The following is a 22,548-nucleotide window of genomic DNA, read 5'->3' on the forward strand; positions in this document are numbered from 1 at the left end:
GAATAAAAGATGAGGACATGTAGATGTAACAGCTGATAGCTGGCTGAGTGTTTCAGAGAGGCGAACGGCGCAGATGCTCAAACGCTTGCATCATGCAATTTTCAAAAACTTTCACTCTTTTGGTCCCAATCCATTCGAAGCCATTTGAGACCCATGTTTAAAACTGAGAATTGAAATGTGCATATATGATTACAGATATCCAGCATCATTCACTTCTACGAGGGCTTGGCTGGGAAATATAAGAGCCCAATTATATTCACACAGCCTCGTTAGGACGTACGCATAGTACAGATTAATCAAGTGGACACCTGGTTGGATTAAAGCCTGAAGCACATGGAGAGGCTAATTATCGCAACTGCCCATCCGCTCGGCAGCCAAACTTAGCATGGATTTCGGGGAATTAATTTTTAGAAGAGCTCTCACCATCTTGTCCAGGTCTCGCTGAAGGCTGGACTTCTCCATGTGGATCTTCTCATAGGCCTGAATGACATCTTCAAGCTGCTCCTCTCGTTCTTTGCTCTTCTGAAGCTGTAGAACACACACATTCTTCATTTTTACATTTTCATCAAAACATTATTTAGTGTGTTTAATATGTGCTTTGAATTACATGGACAGTTGGGCTGTCCTCAGGCTGTATAATGACAAGCTGTTGTAACATTTGGTATTAGGCAGGTGTAGTATAAAAATATATAAAGAATTTTGCCAGTTATTTCTTGTCATATTTATTTTTAACTGGCTTGTTTGTTACCATTATGGAATTTATATGTTCCAAGTAGACCCATAAAATCAGTTCTGCTGGAAGCTGTGACCTAAATCTTATGCATTTAACTTTTTTTTTTCTGCCACATGTACTGTAATGTTAAGCAACAGTCTTAACTGGTAACTATATTTCAATAAAATCAGGGTCAACTTTGGAAAAACAACAAGCATTTTTTTCTCCCTTATTCAGGGAATATATTTCTACTCTGATTTTAACCTTTTTTATTTTTTACCAATATATTTCACATTTATTAGAAATATTTAATGTGTGTATAACATTATAGATACATATACATATATACTTTCATATTTGATAGTCAATTTGTAAATCAAATATTTTGTAAAGAACAATTTTTTGATAAAACAAAAAATTGCAACATGCTGAAAATGATGTAGTTATAATCCTAATCCATGTTTTTTTTTTTTTTTTTTGCTGAAAAACTGGTACTGTATATGATTACTGAGTTTATGACATTCTTCATTTTTTTGCTATCCTGTTGACAAATCAGCAACAGAAAACTTAAGTTTATGTTTACAAGGCAAAAACATGGATATGCAAGATCAATAAAAAGTAAGCTTTTGACTGGCGAAAGGGCAAGTGACTGTTCCGTCAACCTTTCATGTTGCATAAAAGTTTCATATTCTGACAAATTGCTTGTCAGTAGAAACCGGTTAGGAAAAAATATTAAAACATTTATCCACAGAGGGTGTTCTACCCGATATAAAAATGAAACGAATGCATTCGTGTCGTTGCCTGCACTTTCATTTTGATACAGACGCATAAGCATCTACTTCAATTATCATATAACACACCTCTCTGCAGTGATCCTTTGGCTTCACAGATAATAGTAGCTTATTTTCAGAAAAATAACAGAACGGGTTATTTACTTTCAATTGCGCTGCATTAGATCTCTGCGATAGCTCATGACTGCAAAGCTCTTTGGTGTTAGAAAAAGAAAAAAAAAGTAAAGAATAAAACACAACAAGACATGAATAAAGGAGGAAATCCAAAGTCAAGCGATGATATAGGGGGAAGAATAAGGAATGTACACAAAGTATCAAACGTCAGCAAAAGCGAGGGAGGTGTGGGAGAGAGAAGAACAGATGACAAAGAGAAATCTGGCTCTTCGACGAAGGGAAGGCTGCTGGGTGGCTATGGAAACACATAGCAAGCATCATTAATTAATGAGACGCTTCGCCAGGCAATGAGCCGAGAGATGCAGAGAGAGAGTATGATCTTCCCATTTACACTCCACATCACAGCCAGTCGGGGGAGACGATTGAGAGCGGGCTTCAGGCACACAAAACCGAACGCTTCGTGGTCTAGATTACGTAAGGCCTTTGTCATGAATGACTGGGCATTCGAAAGTAGTCCTTCATTACCCTACTAATCGTATTACTGTAACTCTCTAATCTTTCCATTTTGTGTTGTGTAATCCAGATTTACAAAACAATATAGCCAAGTCACAATATAACAAGAGCAGAACAACAGATGAAATACAGTCCAGAAAGAGGAGGATGTGTGTATATGTGTTTGTCCTCTCACCTCGAGGGTCAGCATGTTGACTCTCTGTTGCAGACTGCCATTCTCAGACTGGAGCAGCGCTGTGTCTTTGGGCTCAAAGGAGCAGTAGGAGTTTCTGTCCTCTCCAAACTCGCTTATCATGGGGAACTACACACACGGAAAAGAAAAGTGAAACCACATCACAGGCACAAAGTCATTAAACAGAATAATTTAGGGCTGGTTTCACAAACAGGGCTTAGATTAAGCCAGGATTAGGCGTTAGTTTAATTAGGACATTTAAGTAGCTTTTATAAACATGCCCTAGAAAAAAACATTACTGGTGTGAATCTTGAGACAAAACAATGGCACTGACATATTTTAAGATATGTCAGTGCAAGTTGCTTTCAGGTAAGACAGCTCAAACATGCAGTTTAGTCTGGGACTAGGTTTAAGGCTTGTCTGTGAAACCAGGGGTTTGAGTTCATTAAACAGTTGTACCACTTTTGGCACACAAACCATCAACATATATTCACTAACCACCCACAATCTGGTTTAACCGGGCACTGTAGCACTGTTTAAATCAAGTCATTGTCTTTCTTTTTAGCACAAATATTCATTCTTTCTATGCAAATGAGGTCTAGAGATTTAACATTGTGCAGAAAGCAGTAGATAATTATTATTTTTTAAACAGATGCTTGTGAAAATTCTCAAGCAATTATGAAATGATCAAGAAAAGCATTGGGCATTTAGCCAGATGATAGGTATAGTCAAGCACATTGGTTGTTACTCTCTCACCACCTTCCTTTTTCTATAAAACAAAGGCAAAAGCCAAAAATAAATACATTCTTTCTTTCTTTCTTTCTTTCTTTCTTTCTTTCTTTCTTTCTTTCTTTCTTTCTTTCTTTCAAAAATAAATTATTACTTTTATTCAGCAAGGATGATTTCAATTGATCAAAAGTGACAGTAAAGATATTACAATTTTACAAAAGAACAGCAGTTAGCAGTTTTTTCCCCCCAAAAAAAATTAAACACCACAACTATTTTCACCATTAATTAATATACATTTTTTGAGTATTATATTTCCGCATTTCAGAATGATTTCTGAAGTATCTATTTTTGTTGTTGTTGACCTTTTTATTTACTGCCCTCAGATGACTTCCAGATGGGATAAAGTTAATCCGCAATTAATTTAGCAGTTTATGATTAGACTTACCAAAACATATGTAAAACCAGTATTCGTTATAGTGTTTTAGGTAACTGCCAGGACATACAGTATACACACTAAAATATATATCAGTAGATGCTGTGTGCACTGATGTGCTGGATCTTATACATTTTTACTCCCACAAGCTTTGAGAGCCGTGTGCATTTGTTCCCCACTTTTAGCCCTTTACTAGGCAGTGAGCCATAGTGAACGCAGAACCCTGGAGGCGCTCTCTCTCTTTCTCTCTCTCTCTCTCTCTCTCTCTCTCTCTCTCTCTCTCTCTCTCTCTCTCTCTCTCTCTCTCTCTCTCTCTCTCTCTCTCGCCTTCTGCAAAAACAGCTGTTCTTCAGAGCCTAGCCATCCTTGGTGCGTATACATGCATATGTTTGGGCATGGCCAAACCAAAAAGCTTTAAAAATACCCAGTCTGGAGCATCTACAACCTGCAGCTCTCCAGAGACCTGGAAGCTGGCCAACTTACCTAGTCGTACGAAAAGATCACATCAAATGAACCAGCTGCACACTCTGTTGACTGTGTTACTGCACAGCACAAGCATTGTGCTCCTGATATGTAATCCAAGGAAGATAAACATTCTCATCTAAATGTGAATAATAATCACGTTTTCGTGTTTAATGATTAATAGAGACGTGATCTACTATCCTAACAGCGATCTAAACAGCATCAGGAGCATCTCGCATTGTGTGTATAAGTGGCTTTGTGCGTTTTTATGTGGATGCGTGACATGCTAATTACAGACAGCATGCACACTTGTTCATGTACAGCTCGGCTCACGTGTTAGCTGGCCTATAAATAAAGCTCTTTCATACATGAAGCAGGCACAGCTCTTAATGAGTGCTGTCATGCCACAGTCATTAATCAACTCAATGTTATATGCTTAGCATAAACTCTGACAACAGCTTATCAGTATTCAGCTGCTGAACTCACAAAGATCACTCTAATTTCACAAGAAAACTGTAAAGCAACTCCGCAATAGTTATATAAAGCATTTGGCATCTACCAGCATCAAGTAGGCTTGCTTGACACATGAAGTGGTTAGTGTAATTATTGCTTTTTGCTTTTTCTCAGCGCAGTTCTCTGCTGTGCGTCAGGTAACCATATTATCACTTGCTACGTGTGTCCACTCTGCTTTATTCTAATTAAATGTCCTATATTCAACGTCTGTGACCATGTCACAGTCCCTGCATTAATGTGAGATGAGGCAGGATAAAAGAGTTTAGGGCTAACAAGGATGTCTACACCCTACTTTTGACTGGATGATTATGTCATATATATTTACAACAAATGTTAAAGGCCCCCTGAAATAATTTTTTTTAGCTTTTAGTATGAATATGTTAGCCTTAAGGTTATGAATAAGCCGGTGTGTTCCAAATCAATGACAAAAATTCACATTTAGGAGACAGAACTTACAGTCTCCCACTTCCGCTAAAATGGATCACGGATTTTTATGACATCACCACGGACTTCAGCTTCTAATCACATTTTCTGTCCAATCAAATGCTCTCCAGGATCTAAAGCATCCCACTCCCTATGCTATAAATACCACCTAGCCAAAGCAACCGTTGACACTTCACGGAGCAATATGGGTTGGAGATGTGTGTTCGGTGGCTCGAACGCTCGAGTTTTATTCCGTTTTCAAACTGTACGTTGGTTAAGAATGAAATGGCTAGAATTTATTCACACCTCTACTATTAAATCCAACGTATCATCAGCGCTCAGATTCGCTTTCATGGTGCTGTCAAGTACACTGTAAAAAAATATTTTCATGATTTGTTATCACAACTTTTTATCTTTTGTCAAATCAACTTCGATAACTAATGTGGTGAAGAGAACATGATACTATTTTGAGTTTCTGTTTATTAAACCATTCTTCTTCATTGTATTAACTCAAATTTTGTATTACAACGAACTCAAAATTTTAAGGCAACAAGGTAACTTGCTTTTTTTAAGTTAAACCAATATTTAGTTTTACAGTGTACGACTTGTAGTCTGTGAGGTCAACTAAATGCTATTGGCCATTTGAAAAGGGTGAGGGGCCATTCAATATGTCCCACCTTAGCTTCCCGTTTCAGTGGAAATTACGTAAACGCATTATACAAAGCTGCGTGTTCAAAGGCACTTGGGCATTTAAGCATCCCTACACTGTGGTGTAGTAAAAACTAATTTGATAGGCAACAGTGATGAATGAATGACTAATTAAATTTTTTTTAGGTTTAACAGACTATTTTATCTACAGTAGCATGTGGACAATAAATGTCTACCAATGCCAGTCCACAGGTACAACACGGCCGACATCTAAGGTGACCTCTGCTGATATCTGAGGCTAAAGGATCTTCGAGGCGTTTTGTACCTTTATCTCGTAAATCTTGAGTTTTCTTTTGATGTCTGCATTCTCTCGCTCGAGGCCTGCCAGTCGAGACTTAATGTCCTGGTATGCGCTGATGAGGGCGAAGTGGGAGGCAGAGTACATATCCTCTGATAAGGGAGAGCTGGACCAGCCCACACCACAGCCATCTTCTTTCAGACCCTCGTTACCCCCCAGCAAGCCCAACTGGCCCCCGAAGAGAGACTCCATGACTCCTGATCCTCAACCTGTGAGATGTGAGAGAGAGAAAGAAAGAAAGGTTGTTTACGTGCATCAAAGATGTGAGCTAATCAGCCTTGGGAGGTTCGTCCTTTCATCTTGAACATAATTTATCACTTCTTCTCATCACTTCTTCAATGCTTCTGTTATTGTGCGTGCTCTTCCCTTTATAAGCTACACTTCACCCTCACTCAGGATAATTATTTCCTTTCTCATTAGTATTGACATGCATGCCACAAACCACCAAAACCGCACCAAACAAAAGCATCTTCACTGAAGTCCAAGGTTATTTTCTTTTTCGACCACATGCCCTTTAGCTTCTCTGGATATGTTTGGTGTGGACCGACCACAGTCAATGAGACGTCATCAATTATTCAGGAAGACAAAAGCCAGAGATACATAAAAGGGCTGAGCGGCATGACCTGATTCAAGTACATGCTGTGCTGCTAAGATGATGACATCACCGCCTAGCAACAATGACTGAGATCACAAGTACAGCTGCCATTTCTTACCAGCTTCTACAGGGTCAGCAAATTTTGTAAATGCAGCATGGCGATGACATTCAATTTGCTGGAGAGAAAATTAGGCATGTCAAAAATCTGCAATAATTTTCATTTTTTTTTATTGATGATAGTGTGTACATATAAACTGTGTTCCGAAACCTAATGAGCTGCCTAGCTGTCATCTTTAAGGCAGCATCCTATCTGAAACGAAACCTCTTAAGTGACAGATTTGGAGCGCTCTACATAGGCAGCAACTCTGTGCGTCATATAAATAGTGCTTCTCACACAAACCACACAGGAGATATGACTCACAATCGATGGCAATCGTTTGCTGTTTGCATGTTGCTAAGCTAACAATACAATACATAGTTCATGCAAATATTGTACTTGTAATATTTTGTAATTGGCCCATTTGTTAATATACTGAAATAATTTGTATCCATACATTTCACTTTTAATTATGTACAGTTGTATTAGTATATTTCCAAACATTTAGAATGCTAGTATTACAATTGTGGCAAATAAATATAAGCCGGTATTTAAATGGGTATCAACATATAAGCATAAATAAAAAAATTTATATAAACTAAAATCAACAACTACAAGTGAATTAAGGCACCACAACATTGTAATATACACAAAAAATTTTTTAGGATGATACATTTTTTCAGAATTATTTCATGAATAGAAAGTGCGCTGCCACTTCTGATAATGTTTAATGCATCATTCCCGAATAAAAGTATTAATAAAAAAATTAAAAAAAATCATACTGATCTCAAACTTTTGAATGGTAGTGTACAACTGGCTAAGATAAATTGGCTAAAGACTACAATTATCTGTGTCACTAAATTGTTTACGTAACTTTCAGTGTACTTTAGATGACTGCAAAGATAAAATAATTATTAGAATGGTTACAATGAGATCTGACAAAAAAAAACTATATATTTTTCTATAACTAAAAAAGATTTTTAGTTTTGTATAATAAAGTTCTATATAATTTATAATAATATATTTTATTATTGATTTTAATATTGGCCGATAACCAATAATAATATGTAACAATACATTGGGTCTCATTCATGAAACATTCGTAAATATACAATATGTGAGTGATTTGCGCGTAAAGAGACCTTCCCGAAAACTCTTCTCCTGATTCACAAATACTTCGTAAACGTCAGATGTGATAGTGAAACGTGTGTGTGTGTTAATGAATTCCAATCAGTCGTAAATGGGACGCGCGTGCACGCTCATTCTCAATTACCATAAATCCCGCCCATTAAATCCGACTGACAACCATATATGGGCATCATATTATGACACCAAACGAAGGATTTCAACATGTCTTCTCAAAAGCGAATGAAAAAGAACAATTTCTCAGATGCAGAAATTGAAGTTTTATTATCAGAAGTTCATTCAAAACGCCACATTTTATTTTCAAGCGTAGCTACATAGTGGCGTATCAGGTCCTAAAAAAAGGAAGCTTGGCAGATATTACAGATGCAGTTACTGGAGTTTCATCTGTTAATCGAACAGTCCCAGAAGTGAAAAGAAAATGGTTCGACATGAAGCGACTGCAAAAAACGAATTAGTTCACTTCGAAAAAATATAGCCCAGCCCTATTGAAAGCAATTAATTATTTGATTAAAGTGTTCCGTTTGCTATTACTGGCTCTCATAATAAAAGTAAAAATAAAAACCACATGTAATTACTATATATAATATTTTTTTTCAAAATGCTGTGTGTAAATATGTACCCGATTAAGGTGAATTAAAATGCAGCCTTATTAATGAGCAAAACATTCGGATGTTAAACGCACTATTTACGCGTGCCTGGGAGCAGGTGTAGATTTCTTTCGTACCAACTAACATTTGGAAAATACGAACATTTTAATGAATCCGAAAATTTACGCCAGAACCACTTTACACACGATTTACTCAAGAATTCGTTCTGCTCGTGTTTCATGAATGAGACCCATTGTGTGCATGTGCATCCTAATATTGTCGGAAGTGTAACTGCTCCAAAACATTGAACTTGACTTGAATGCATGATGTGTCAGGCAGCCATGTTTGTAGAGGTGTAGCTCTATTCGTCCCGTGTGTTGCCTTCACAGCCCACTGTCCACACTATGATGAATCGCTCCAGTGTCATCAACACTCATTCACACTAGACAATGCACTCAACAACAAGGCAGGACACAACCATGTACAGATAACATGGAGTAAGCAGAAAAAAGTTAAATTTTCACTGTTAAGCGTTTATTAAGATAATATGGATGTGTGTGCAGCATAAGGTCGGCCATCTGATACACCACGGAGGTGTGAGGAGATTTAGCTGCACACAAAATGAGTCAGATGCTTCTTAGTAAGCTATTTTTGATCTCTTGCGTATACCAATGTTAAAAAAACATACAAAGAAGCCTTGGACCTCTTCCTGGGTGTTCTCTTGATTCTACTCTCTCTCTTTCTCTCCATCCTTCAGGGTAATCCAGAAAAACACCCACTCACACCAATACATTTGCTCAGGCATGGCTAAGCAGCATGACCATGGGGGAGAGATTGCTGTTCTGATGAAGGTGTGAATGTGTGTAGGTGGAAGAATATCACTTTAGAGACATTCCAACCCACTACATTAATACAAGTGTGTTCTCACTCAGGGCTTCTCTGTGTGCTGCAGCAGTTGCACTTATCTCATGTGATGTCTATGTTATTGCAAACATAATGAAGTGTCATGCTCATATAATCTATTTCTCTGATTAAAAAAAAGATGCATGATTATCATAGTAAAAAAAAAAAAAAATAGCCATTTTCCCCCCTGTGGAATTCAAAATAAGTTCTGAAAATGTCAATGTTGCTCTTTTTCATACAATAAAAATGGCATTGACTGACTGTCAAGTTGACTGGCTGATTACAGAATCCATATACATATAATCATATAACCAGTATTTCAATCTGGGTCTCATTGCTCACTGATTAAAAACTATTGTTAGACTAACTTGTCTTACATAAGACAAACTAGTACATTGTTAAAATGTTTTTATTCCTGCCACTGGTGCCCCCTAAAACAAACCGATGCACGATGCCCATGCTTCCTATTGACAAGAATGCCGCTCTTGCACAAACATACAGCCATCCCAGTCTCAGTGAAAACAAGAATTTAAGCACATGGATTATAGCATGGATCTGACTATTTGTCAGGGTTTAAAACCCTGGCAAGATACAAGAAAAAAAACAGACAAATGGGACAGTCTTTGCATGGCTAGAGCACCAGACATCTATCTTCCCATCTTACTCCATCTCACCTATTGTCTTTCTCTCCCCTGCACCTAATTTTGTGAACACTTACACTCTCCGCACACCTATTAAGAATTCCACAGCTCTACTCCCCGCTTCATTAGAGCAATTACCACAGGAAGTCATTTGTTACCTGGGGCCTAGATGGCACTGGCACAGACATGGACACACACTTTCTCTCACACACACACATTTGTACAGAGATTTTTTCAGGAACTCGTTTGCAGTTCGTCATTCTTAAATGACAAAAAAAAAAAAATGTAAAAAGCGTTGGAATCCGAGACGTGGCAATTAATTAATACCCGAATTTATATGCAAGCACATTATTTTTGGCCTTAAGATGTGTACATTTCCTCAATTAATGTGTCTTATTTGCAAAAACAACCATTTCTCATTTAAATGTGCTCATTGTAAAGTCACTAAAATCATTATGAGATTGAAATGAACATCATTTGCCTTAATAATGTGGTGGGCATCACATTTTCTTGAAATGATGCTAATGTTCTAACCGGTAGATCAGCACGTACACCCTCTGAATTATTTAATAATCTGTCAAACCAACCATCCAAAATTTAGGAACGCCAGCATCTAACTCTCTTCTGTAGACAGTGCTATTGCATAATTTCCTTCAGTCACACTTGCTCATGAAATTGGCTGTCATCCTAAACATTTACCACAAGCCGCATGCAATTACAGACAGCAGGACACAGTCGTATCGGACTCAAGCCCATTTTGTCACGGGGAATCTGGCTGCTATAATGCCATATCATGGTGCAGACACAAACAGACACACACACACACCTGTTATTTCAGTGGGGTGTTTATGTGTGTTTCTGGCATGCTTTGTGGCCCCTCACTTGGCCGACGATTAGCAGGGCTGCAGGAGAAGTGTGACTGTCTGTGATAAACAAAAATAAATGACCACAGCGGTTCTACAGGTGTATCTTCTCACTCACTCACACACACACACAGTTTGTTTTGCTATACTTGTGAGGACATTCCATAGCCGCAATGGTTTTTATACTGTACAAACTGTATATTCTATCCCCTTACACTGCCCCTATCCCTAAACCTACCTATCACAGGAAACATTCTGCATTTTTACATTTTTAATAAACATTGTTTTTTAACCTATTTGAATTATGAGGACTCATGAAATATCCTCATAAACCATGTTTAAGTTAATACCAGTGTAATACACATGTCATTATACAAATTTGTGTCCTCATAAATCACATAAACATGAGCACACACACGCACGCACGCACGCACGCACGCACGCACGCACGCACGCACGCACGCACACACACACACACACACACACACACACACACACACACACACACACACACACACACACACACACACGCACACACGCACACACGCACACACGCACGCACGCACGCACGCACACACACACACACACACACACACACACACTCACGCACAAAAAATATGCCTACATCTATGCATCCTACACTTTATTGGGAGAAACAGCCATAACACAAGCGTGACAAAATGTAATTGGATACAAGAGATGGGATGACAATAAAAGAGCAAAATCACACATTTTAAAACCCAAAAATACAATATGTGCCAAAAAGACATCCTTCATTCTTTGGCACATATTAAAAAAAAATAATGCCCAACAATTAAAAACACAACTATGAATGGCCAGCCAGTAGATAACATTTAGCCCCATTATATATATAATTATTTTTAAATAAAAAAATGTTTTCAGTGTCAGAAGGGAATATATTTATATTATTTATTAACCGTTAAGATATCTTTGCAAAAAAAGTTACAATTAATGTAATATGCATTTTACTATAAATTATATAGCTATTATGTAACTTCATTTATATTATTATCATTATTAATACAAAACACACAAAACATTAATGTATAAAAAAAACTCAGCTATTTTAGCCAGCTAGATAATGTTACCTAGGTAACATTTAAATTGATAGGATTCTGTAATCTTTAATGCTCAATATTTCAGTAAACCTGTTTAAAAATGATGTATATGTACTCTATGTACAAAACTTATCACCTAGCCTACTGGGTTTGAAGTATTTTAATGCAAATTTTGAATATGTGCTGAAGACACCTCAATGTAAATGCTTGATAAACTCTTTTTAGAGTAAATATGTGCATTAAGGTGACAGAAATGGTGTTTTGCATTTGTTGAGCCCTGCTAGTTAAATTTGTAACATTATGAAAATACCTATCTACAGAATCTAGTCATATTTTCTTTTCTCACAGGTTTAGTGGCTTTAAAAAAAGGCTAACCTGAAAGCAAAACTTTTTTTTTTCTAAACTCAAATTTCTCTGACTAATGTCATCTTTACTGCATCTAAGTTAGAAACAGACTCCCTGTGAGCAACTCACATTGGGCAACTTTATTGACCATATTGAAGCAAAACGCCTCCTTTGGAGTGAAGATCGGGCAGGCACAAGTTGGCACGACGAGTAGCAACATAACTGAGTGGGTGTTGCAGAGGGACTGTGGTTGAGCCTCGTGGGCAAATCAGAGCAAGTACACGTGTATTTTTACCATGGAGTGGGAGTAAGGGAGATATCGATTCTACAGTCACAACTGCAAACTATGAGCTAATGCGCTCTTTTTGTTGTTCACGGCCATGCCAGTATGTGGCGTTCTCATGTAGAAGCATATAATGCACAAAAGAGGTTTGTGTGAGTGAATGGGATGTGTGTCTCACACTAAAACATTGTTATGTAGCATGTATGTGAACAATGTAAACCATGTGATAGGGTTTTAGCTGACGAAGGAATGCATGTGTGATGTGTTCAGGGCAGAGGGATAGGAAGGTGAGCACAGTAAAAGCACAGCAGGTGTGGGTGCTGCGCATCCGTAGGTGGAACTGGAGATGGATGAGAGGAGAGGAAGAAAAAAAGATTTAGTTAAATTTCACAGCTCACTATACTGCACCTCTCCTTTTTCTCTTTCTAACTATCCTGCTCCTCATCATCCTATTTCTGGGTTTCATTTTTTCACTCGCTCTGTCTATTCGTCCACTAACGTCTTCACCTTTCTACCTTTTCTAGCTTGTCCCTGCTGAAAAATCCAGCATAAAACAGCATGAGTTCCATGTTGGTCCAGACTGGTTTATGCTAGTTAGAGCTGGTTTAGTGCTGGTCTAACTGGTGGACAAGCACAGTCATGCTGTTTTCAAGCAAAACCGCACTCTCATGCTGGTCCCCATAAGCTGTATTTTTCAGCAGGGTTTTAACTGTTAGCCTCTTATCTTCCTGTCCATTTTTGGCATGTAACTACAAACCCCACCTCTCCCCTAATATTAGAAGTTCAGCAAAACCCACTAAAGAAGAAATTTTACATAAGCCACTAATGATGCGCTCAGTAATTTTTTCCTCATTAAAAAGTTTTCCTCCTAAAGTCAAGAATAGTGCTTTTGAAAAATCATGTACGCTCGCAAGGTGAATCTATCTATCTATCTATCTATCTATCTATCTATCTATCTATCTATCTATCTATCTATCTATCTATCTATCTATCTATCTATCTATCTATCTATCTATCTATCTATCTATCTATCTATCTATCTACTGTATCTATCTATCTATCTACTGTATCTATCTACTGTATCTATCTACTGTATCTATCTACTGTATCTATCTACTCTATCTATCTACTCTATCTATCTACTCTATCTATCTACTCTATCTATCTACTCTATCTATCTACTCTATCTATCTACTCTATCTATCTACTCTATCTATCTACTCTATCTATCTACTCTATCTATCTACTCTATCTATCTACTCTATCTATCTACTCTATCTATCTACTCTATCTATCTATCGTATCTATCTATTGTATCTATCTACTGTATCTATCTATTGTATCTATCTACTGTATCTATCTACTGCATCTATCTACTGCATCTATCTACACTGTAAAAAATAATCCAGTGGCTTAGTAAATTTCACAAAAATAAAGAGCTAAATTAACTTAATAAAATCTTTTGAAATCATTTAAGTGATTTTTTGAGTGGATCAGGTTAAAAAAAATAATTAAAAATCCAACAGGTAATTTCTCTAAAATGTACATATATTATTTAAGTTTATTTAATGAAAATAAATAAGTATTTAACAAACTAATTATATTTGTAATATACTCTTAATATTTCTGGTGAATTCTAATAGAAATATTTTATAATTATTTACTTGTACTGATCTGTTTTAGAAACTAAAATTATTAAGTATTTCCTACCAATTTTCCTAAATAAAGTTCCATCTTAATAAACAACAGTTTAAATAAATTGAGTAAATTTCGCGCCTTAAGTGATCACGTGTGCAACTCCGCAGAAAACAAAGGCAATCTGCTTTCCTCAGCAACGACTAGTAGCCACACTCCTCGCAACTCTGCTCTGGTAGCGAACGTAAGTCGGTTAACTTTATTAAAAAGTTAATAGTTATTAAGCATTTCCTAACAATTGTCTTTTACGTCATCTTGAAAAGTTTAACAAGTTTCGCGGCTTAATCGAAGCCACCTGAAGGACGGCTTTCCTCAGCAACGACAAGGCCCGCACTCCTCGCATATCCAGGTAGGCCTATGTAATTTAGTCAGCTATGTTTGTAATACTTAATTCAGAAGTTAGTTGTTTAGGATTTCCTAACAATTGTTTTTGTATTTTGTACAAAAAGTTGAACAAGTTTCGCCGCTTAAGCAAGAGGCACCTTTCACTGAAGGACTGCTTTCCTCAGCAACGACGTGAACAGCATTCCTCGAATATCCTGTAAGTAGTCAGCTTATAACTAACGTTATGTATATTTGCAATACTTTATTCAAAATTGATTAAACGTTGACCGTGTGTACGTGTACACAACAGTGTAGTTTTCTAAGTGTGTGTGTGCTCGCGTCGAGAGTTTGTGTGCGCGCGCGCGTCTCGTATGAATGTGTGCGCCGCACGTCTCGTGTGTAGAGTTTGCGTGTATGTGCGTGAGCGACTTTAGGTGTGTCGTTGTGTATTTCATATTTATTTGTTTTAGCATTCAGCAGTATACATACAAGTGTTTCATATATGTGTGCGTGAATGAAGTTTGATTTAAGCCTTAGACGGCACCTCATACATTTTAATACAATTTTCATTCAGATTCATTGTTAAACTGTGTCTGCTGGCGCACCCCTATCCAAAAAGCACAACCAGTTTGATTAATAATGTTACCCTGAGTGAGAAGTGTTACCAGAATTTGTTTTAATTAAGTTTTGTGTTTAATGTATTTTTGTTGATGTTGAAATGGATTTTAAAGGGCACCTATTATGACATTTAAAATGTTCCTAATGTTGTTTTGGGAGTCCCCAACAACAGTTTTACATGCATGCAATGACAAAAAACACTTTTGTTGTCGTATAATATGCATTTATTTTTACCTGATTTGCTCACCGACTCCCAAATGATTCGTTCAACGACTCATTTTTCCAAACCCCTCCTTTGCGCGACGCTAATCTGCGATTGGTCAGATGACCCAGCAGTGTTTACAGAGATAATACTTATTGTTTAACACGGAGTACAATGATGCTTTTATCAATTAAATTGTGTTATAATAATGATTATAGTCCACTGCTTTATAGTTTGTAGTAAAAAACGAAAAATAAGATAATTTAATGTTATGTTAGCGAGCATAGCCCAGAGTTCATATTGTAAAAGCACAATCAGTCTTTGTTTGCGTTAGCCCGATGCATAAACATAACGTTTTTACACACAAAAAAATGCAGTTACGTTACTACGAGGTATTACTCTATTCTTTAGACAACTCCGAAAACAACGACAAACACTTCACATATCTCAATACAATTGTCATTGAAGACCTAGAAGCTAAACGGTGCTTACACAACAAACAAAATAATTAAGCATGCTACATAAAATATAAAAGCAAAAATTATTAATAACACTTACAGGTTGTGATACGGAGGAGGAAGCTGATGCAAATACACTTGGAACTGAACCTTCCTTCAATATCGCGAATCCAAGTTTGATTGCATTTAAGTTGGTAAAGCAATCGTCTTCAAAATGGCGCGAACAAAGCACAAGGCTCGGACTATACTTCTGTGGTATAGTTGTATATATGAATTGTAGCCACTTAGTCTTCAAATGCTCCTCCTTGGGCAGATGAAAAAAGTTTGCTTTTGAGCCGCACTTCAGAACACAGCGTCTCGTCGCCATGATATTTTCCCTGCTGGCCTTGGAGCGCAATAAGTGGGCGTATCGTATTCAAATAACTTGACAAGTTGACGTCATCTAGTCAGAGAAAAAGCTTCGGTCTTCTAACGATTCATAAAAATGACTCAGAGTCGACTCTTACTTTTGAAAGACAATAACTTTATATACGGTGCACTTTCATATTTCAAACTTTGCAGGATGTTTTTGTTCACTTAGATCTATGTTACACACTACATGAAAGGTAAATTTCAAAATTCCATAATAGGTGCCCTTTAAAACATATGGTATCGAAAAAAGTATCGTTAGGAACCGGTATCGAAACTGAGGTATCGAAATTGGCACCGGATCGAAAGATTTTGAACAATACCCAGCCCTAGATATGGACAACATAAGGTAGTCTTACAACTTGCATCTGCACAAAAAACCTTAACGTTCGTTAACTTGACCGTGCTTGTCGGATGTGGAACTCTTGTTGTGGATGCGCTCCTCCTTTAACAGCGCTATGAAAAACTAAAGAGAATTTACAATGTTCTATTACAATCATGTTCTCCTCATAATGCTATGCATATGACAGAATGGCGCTGCACTTTACTTTATTTCGCTTTTCTGAAAGGCATGCAGTCTAACCCCTAACTGCGGAACAATTGTCAATAGGTTTCCATTAAAGTCAATGTGTGTATTTTCACTGACTGCAGAATTTTGAGATTTTACCTGTCATATGGTCCGACAGGATGTTTGCTTCTTCAGGTGCTATTTGTTTTGTGTATTTGTCACTTTCTTGTAACATTCAGGTTTGAATGTTAGCTCTAACCAGTTATCTTTACAATTTGCCTGTAGGATTCAGATGATCTTCCCGTCTTTGTACAAGCAGAGTTGGCAGAGGAGGTCATAAAAATCGACATCCTTCGGGACAATGGGGCAGTCCGCGATGTAGGAGTTGTGATTGAGGGCATCACTGTTGCAGAATTTTGCAATCTATTGAATATTAAGTTGGATGAAAATGTTTCATAAGGTTTAGTCATTTCTCTTATACTTTACATTTTTGAATTTTACATGCAATCTAATTGAATATTAAATTGGATGAAATTTTTCATAAGGTTTAGTCATTTCTCTTATGGCTACTTTACATTTTTGAATTTTGCAATCTATTGAATATTAAGATGGATGAAATGTTTCATAGGTTGATTTTTAGACTGTCTAATGTTTAATTGACAAATAAATGTTCAATTAAAAATGTGTTGCTTGCTTTATTTGGTTTTATTATATTCATTGTAAAGAACTAAGTAAAGGGTAAATAGTGTAAACAAGTGAATGCAACATTTTGATAATTTATAGTCCAATATTAAGTTAAACTCACTTTTACATTTAGTAAATATAGCACATTTGTTTGGTTAAATTTCATCTAATATTTCAATTATATCTACTCAATTTTTTTTTAGTTTATTTGACATAGAAATACAGTTGTGGTGTTTTATAATTTTGATTATATCTAATTAATTTTATTTCTCATATAAAATAATTCAGTTATTCAGATTTACTAAATTTTTTAACTGACATTTACTCAATTTATACAGTATATTTCAAAGATTTCACAGCTTTAAAATTTACTCAATTTTTTTGAGTGTAAAAATGTTTCACCAATAAAATTAAGTAAATAATAGTTAAACTTTTTACAGTGTACTCTATCTATCTACTCTATCTATCTACTGTATCTATCTATCTATCTATCTATCTATCTATCTATCTATCTATCTATCTATCTATCTATCTATCTATCTATCTATCTATCTATCTATCTATCTATCTATCTATCTTTTTTTTCTCCCCAAAAAGTTCAATCAAAGATGTCATGCTAAAATTTGATGTTTGTTTTTGCTTTCCTAGTTAAAAATGAGTCATTAGACAGTACAACACTGACCAGTATGTAAGAAATGAAGATGGTGGACAGAAGAAAGTTAAGTGAATAATGCATGCAGCTTATGGGTACATTATTCAAAATGAATGTAATATATTCAGTACTGACACATAAATAAAATGAGCTCCCCCCTCTCCACACCTGGCAGTGACTCTGTGATGATACAAAATCAATAATAGAAGTCAGCACCCTGAGCGCTGCTCACTAGGTGTTCTAGTTCATTGTTCCGTCACATAGCAACTTCAGCAAAGAGGAGGGGCGCGCGGAGGGTTGAATTATCGGAAAACATTGGCTTGCACTTGCAGAATGCACTTCCTTCATATATGTGTGTGTCAGTTTTTCCACTCTATGTGTTGATGTATTACTGCATTACCAAAATGAAAGCCCTGAAGTGTCCTTGGCAAGGACATTTAACACTTCCAGTGAATGTCTAAAAAACACTCACTCTGGAAATCAGGTTTCAGGGAGTATAGAGACATGAAAAGAAGGATGAGAAGTGAGGTAAGAAATAAACAATTGGCCCTGATTAAACTGGGTCTTACAAAAAGGATGTTGCGGTCTCACACCCACACCAGTGAACCCAGCAGAGATGAACACATTGCAATGAATGCCTCCCGAGACAATCAGAGGCAGGCAGGCGGGCTCTGACGTCACACGCACGCATGTGGAGAGAAGAGGTGATCAGCATCTGCTCTGGCATTAGTTTTTCTCAGAGAAAAAGGAGGAATGTGAAGGGAGGGGGCCTGGGAAAGGCTGATCGAGCAACACTCCAAGAGACATGAAGATCAGAAACGAGGAGTGGAGAAGATGAAGAAACTCATGCAGTGATTGGAGAAGTGTGAGTGGCAGCATCATGATGTTGGATTCCCACGCACAGAAAACGCACACAAAAAAATTAAAAAGCGTGAAAGCCATTTCACAATACACGCACGTGTGCATGCAAACAAACAAACACCCACACATTCATAAACGCATAGATAAATATATAGATATATATATATAGTAGCCTGCATATGCCAACACCAGAGACTATTTTATCTGAGGAAAATGGCAGAGTAGCACATTGGCGATTCAAGCTGTTCTATTTTTCAATTAATATAAACTGACTGAGACTCATACATATTCAGACTGTCTTGTATCTATCAATATGGATTGGAATATGCATGGAAATTATATGCAGATGACATTATGCATAGTAAAACTAGGCGTTGTAAGCTCCATATATGGTTATTTAGGGGAGAGGACAATGAGGAGATGAATTTACGCACAATCTTACGCTGACTGGGTTTTATAAAGGGAATTTTCCGCAGGTTCTGGTTTTATAAATCTGAAAACTTTTACGTGGAAATCTATGGGAAGTTTTATACATGAGGCCACTGGTGTTTGGGAATGCAATCATGTGAGACACTTCTGGGAGGGAATTGAACCAAATCATTTTGATGACAGACTTTGGCTCAGGCATTTCAGAATGATCAAACCAACATTTGAAATGCTGTGCAATGAAATTGGTCAGCTGGTTAGTCCAGTTCTCTTACGTAGAGTTCTCTCGTACTGCGTCGAAGAACGCTACGGGAAAGATATTTCTTTGTCGAGATTGAAGCCTAAAATTAATCCTTAATTTTGTAATAATGTAAAACGCTTTTCTGAAGCATACAACCTAGGCGGAGCAATACAGCTCACCCATTGGCTGCTCTGCCAGAAAAGCACAGCCTATGCGAGGCCAGGACGCTGACCAATGAGGGCGCTCCGCGCCCTTCTGCGTCACCTCCCGCCCAAACAGGCGTGGCCTAGGCCTATAAATACGAGCATAGCTGTCTAACACGCCGATTTTCTTAAATTCACGAAGCTGCACGCATCGCTGGATTGGATTCGAGCCGCCACAGCCGTTTGGAACAAGCACCTCAGCAGGACGAGCCCTTACCTGAAGCCGCTGGTCATCGCCGCCTTCAGCCGCCGTTCCCTGCTGCGCTTCTCCGGCGTGGAATATCCTTTACATTATGTGTGTGTGTTTTGTGTGTGTGTTCGCCGTCGCGTCACACAGTTTTTCCACACTAAAAGAGCCGAGCGTCTTTTTCAAGATGTCTCGCACCTCCTGTGGCTCGTGTAGAGCCCCGCTCAGCGACGGGGACCACGTGCTTGTGTTTCCTGCCTGGGTGATGATCACGCAGCTTCAGCTCTCGTCGATGGCGGCTGCCATCACTGTAATTTGATGCCTACGGTGACTCTGCGGACTCGCCTGGCGTTCATTTACTGAAGCTGCATCTTTTCCGCCCGCTGTAGTGCCGCGCCGTGAAAAGCGCCGTGCTCAGCGGAGCCCGGAACCTCCCTCCACCACGAGGTGCTCGCCGCTGCTGCCGCTAGCTTCTCCGCCCGCTTCGCTGGACTCTCTGACCGACGGACAAGGGCCGCTGTGTGCCGCCGCGTCCGTCATGGACGAGGAAGATGAAGCCGTGTCTGTGGAGGACGACTGCTGTTCTCTCCTCGCTTCGGGTAGCGAGGGATGGGCGAGCTCCGAGGATCTCCCCTCCCCCGCCGCTCGTGAGCGTCGACGGAGAAAGACCAGCATCGATGCGCTTACCGGCTGGATGGCTGCTTTTCTGCAGAGGAACGTACGTTACCGTCCTCACGACCCGCGCCTTTTTCTTCCTGAATTCACGAAGAAATCGCGGAGTCCCGGAAAGCCCCGTTTTCAGCCAGGATGCGCACTTCTGCTTCGAGGAAAGCTACAGTGTTAAAATCCCGCCGCGGCCGGATTTCACTAAAATGTCTCGCTCGCACAGTCCCAACATTCGCGACCGTGCCAGTGTATTTTGCAGTCACCAAATCGGCATCAATGCCCGTTTGCCTGCACACAGACGCCGTTTTCACGACGCCCCAGGTAAATCTGAAAATGTATTTACTGGTGTCCCGGCCACGGCCGATGGTGTAATGTGTGTATCCGTAATGCCCACGACCTAGTGCCCATTCATACACACAAGCACAGCCCTACACAATACAGGGCTTGCACACATAAAATCGACTCCTGTCGGTTGTGCTTCACATGTAAGTTAGTGAACGTGCCCGCTTTTCAGTGCCCACAATCACTACACACTGCATGTCCCGTGGTTTCTGTAAAAACGAAACGAATGTACGGTCAGTCGGTTCTGATAGACAGTACTCTCTGTGCTACACGGTGTCCCGGCCATGGCCGATGATGTAATGTGTGTAACTGTATGCCCACGACCCAGTGCCCATTTGTACACACAAGCACAGCCCCGCACAATACAGGGCTTGCACACATAAATCGACTCATTTCGATTGTGCATTATATGTAGTGAGCGTGCCCGTTTTCAAGCGCCCACAATCACTACAAGCTACATGTCACACGGTTTCTATGAAACGAAACCAATGCACGGTCAGTCAGTTCTAATAGACAGTACTTCCCAGTGCTATAAATGTACCCGCGTTCACGCACCCACATTTATTCTCAAACATGCCGAGCCGTACGGGGCTCGCACCGCACGCTCTCTCGTTCAGCTGAGAGAGCTGAGAGCGCGCGCGGGCTGCCCGCTCGATTAAGCGCGCCCCCGCATCACGCTGCAATGGCGCCCATGTTACAGCACACGACTGCTCTCGTGTCGCCGCCATTTCGCGACCAGAGCCCGGTTTTTCAACCCGTGCAAGCACAGCCCTGAACAACACAGGGTCTGCACACATAAAATCGGCTCATGCCGATTGTGTTTTACATGTAGTGAGCGTGACCCACTGCCAAGTGCCCACAACCACTACACACTGCACGTTCCGCGGTTTTCTGTAAAAACGAAACTAACGAACGGTCAGTCAGTACACAAACACAGTGTCCCCGGTGTTATAAATGTGCCCGCCACCAAGCGCCCACGTTTATTCACAAGCATAACGAGCCCTACGGGACTCGTCCCGCGCGCTCTCTCTCGACACAGAGAGCCGAGCGCGCGCGGGATGCATACTGTGTTAAACATGCCCCCCGCCTCACACGCCACGGCGTCCATGTCACAGCACACGGTTGCTCTCGTGTCGCCGCCATTTCGCGACCAGGGCCCAGATTACATTCAACCCCTAGTCACACGTGCAGATGCATGGGAAAGACTTCCCGGGGTCTCAGAATGGGTGCTAGAGACTATAAAAAGAGGCTATTCGCTACAGTTTCATCGACGCCCTCCCCGTTTCACGGAGAAAGTCGAAACCACGGTGAAAACAGAAGTAGCACATCTACTTCGAGCCGAAATAGCGAAGCTATTGAGCAAAGGGGCCATAGAGCCTTTATCTCAGAGCGAAGGGGGTCTGTACAGCAGATATTTCCTGGTACCGAAAAAAGACGGGGGTCTCAGACCCATTTTAGATCTAAGGCGTCTGAACAAAACGCTAACAAAGCGGAAGTTCAGAATGCTCACGACCAGAAGTTTCCTCGCGCAAATCCGCCGAGGAGACTGGTTTATGGCGATAGATCTGAAAGACGCGTATTTTCACATACAAATTGCGTCACGTCACAGGCGATTTTTGAGATTCGCCTTCGAGGGCCGGGCATATCAGTACACAGTCCTGCCATT

At 39.2% G+C, this 22,548-nt stretch overlaps 1 protein-coding gene and 1 long non-coding RNA gene across 2 annotated transcripts in view; one reads left to right on the forward strand and one right to left on the reverse strand.

Annotated features, from left to right (window-relative positions):
* tbkbp1 (TBK1 binding protein 1) overlaps positions 1–22,548 on the reverse strand; it is a 90,601-nt gene that overhangs the window by 55,122 nt on the left and 12,931 nt on the right. The window contains exons 2-4 of the mRNA XM_079594780.1: positions 5,836–6,077; positions 2,306–2,431; positions 424–528 (exon numbers count right to left, since the gene is read on the reverse strand). Coding sequence (XP_079450906.1) covers positions 424–528; positions 2,306–2,431; positions 5,836–6,060 — 456 coding nt within the window. The 5' untranslated portion in view covers positions 6,061–6,077. The remainder of the gene's footprint in view (positions 1–423; positions 529–2,305; positions 2,432–5,835; positions 6,078–22,548) is intronic.
* On the forward strand, positions 13,800–17,403 carry LOC306989690. The gene is made up of 4 exons (XR_013795691.1): positions 13,800–14,286; positions 14,366–14,451; positions 14,552–14,643; positions 16,906–17,403. It is a non-coding gene; the product is annotated as an uncharacterized lncRNA (long non-coding RNA).

The sequence above is a fragment of the Phoxinus phoxinus genome (assembly GCF_949152265.1).
Source record: "Phoxinus phoxinus genome assembly, chromosome: 21".
Taxonomy (NCBI): domain Eukaryota; kingdom Metazoa; phylum Chordata; class Actinopteri; order Cypriniformes; family Leuciscidae; genus Phoxinus; species Phoxinus phoxinus.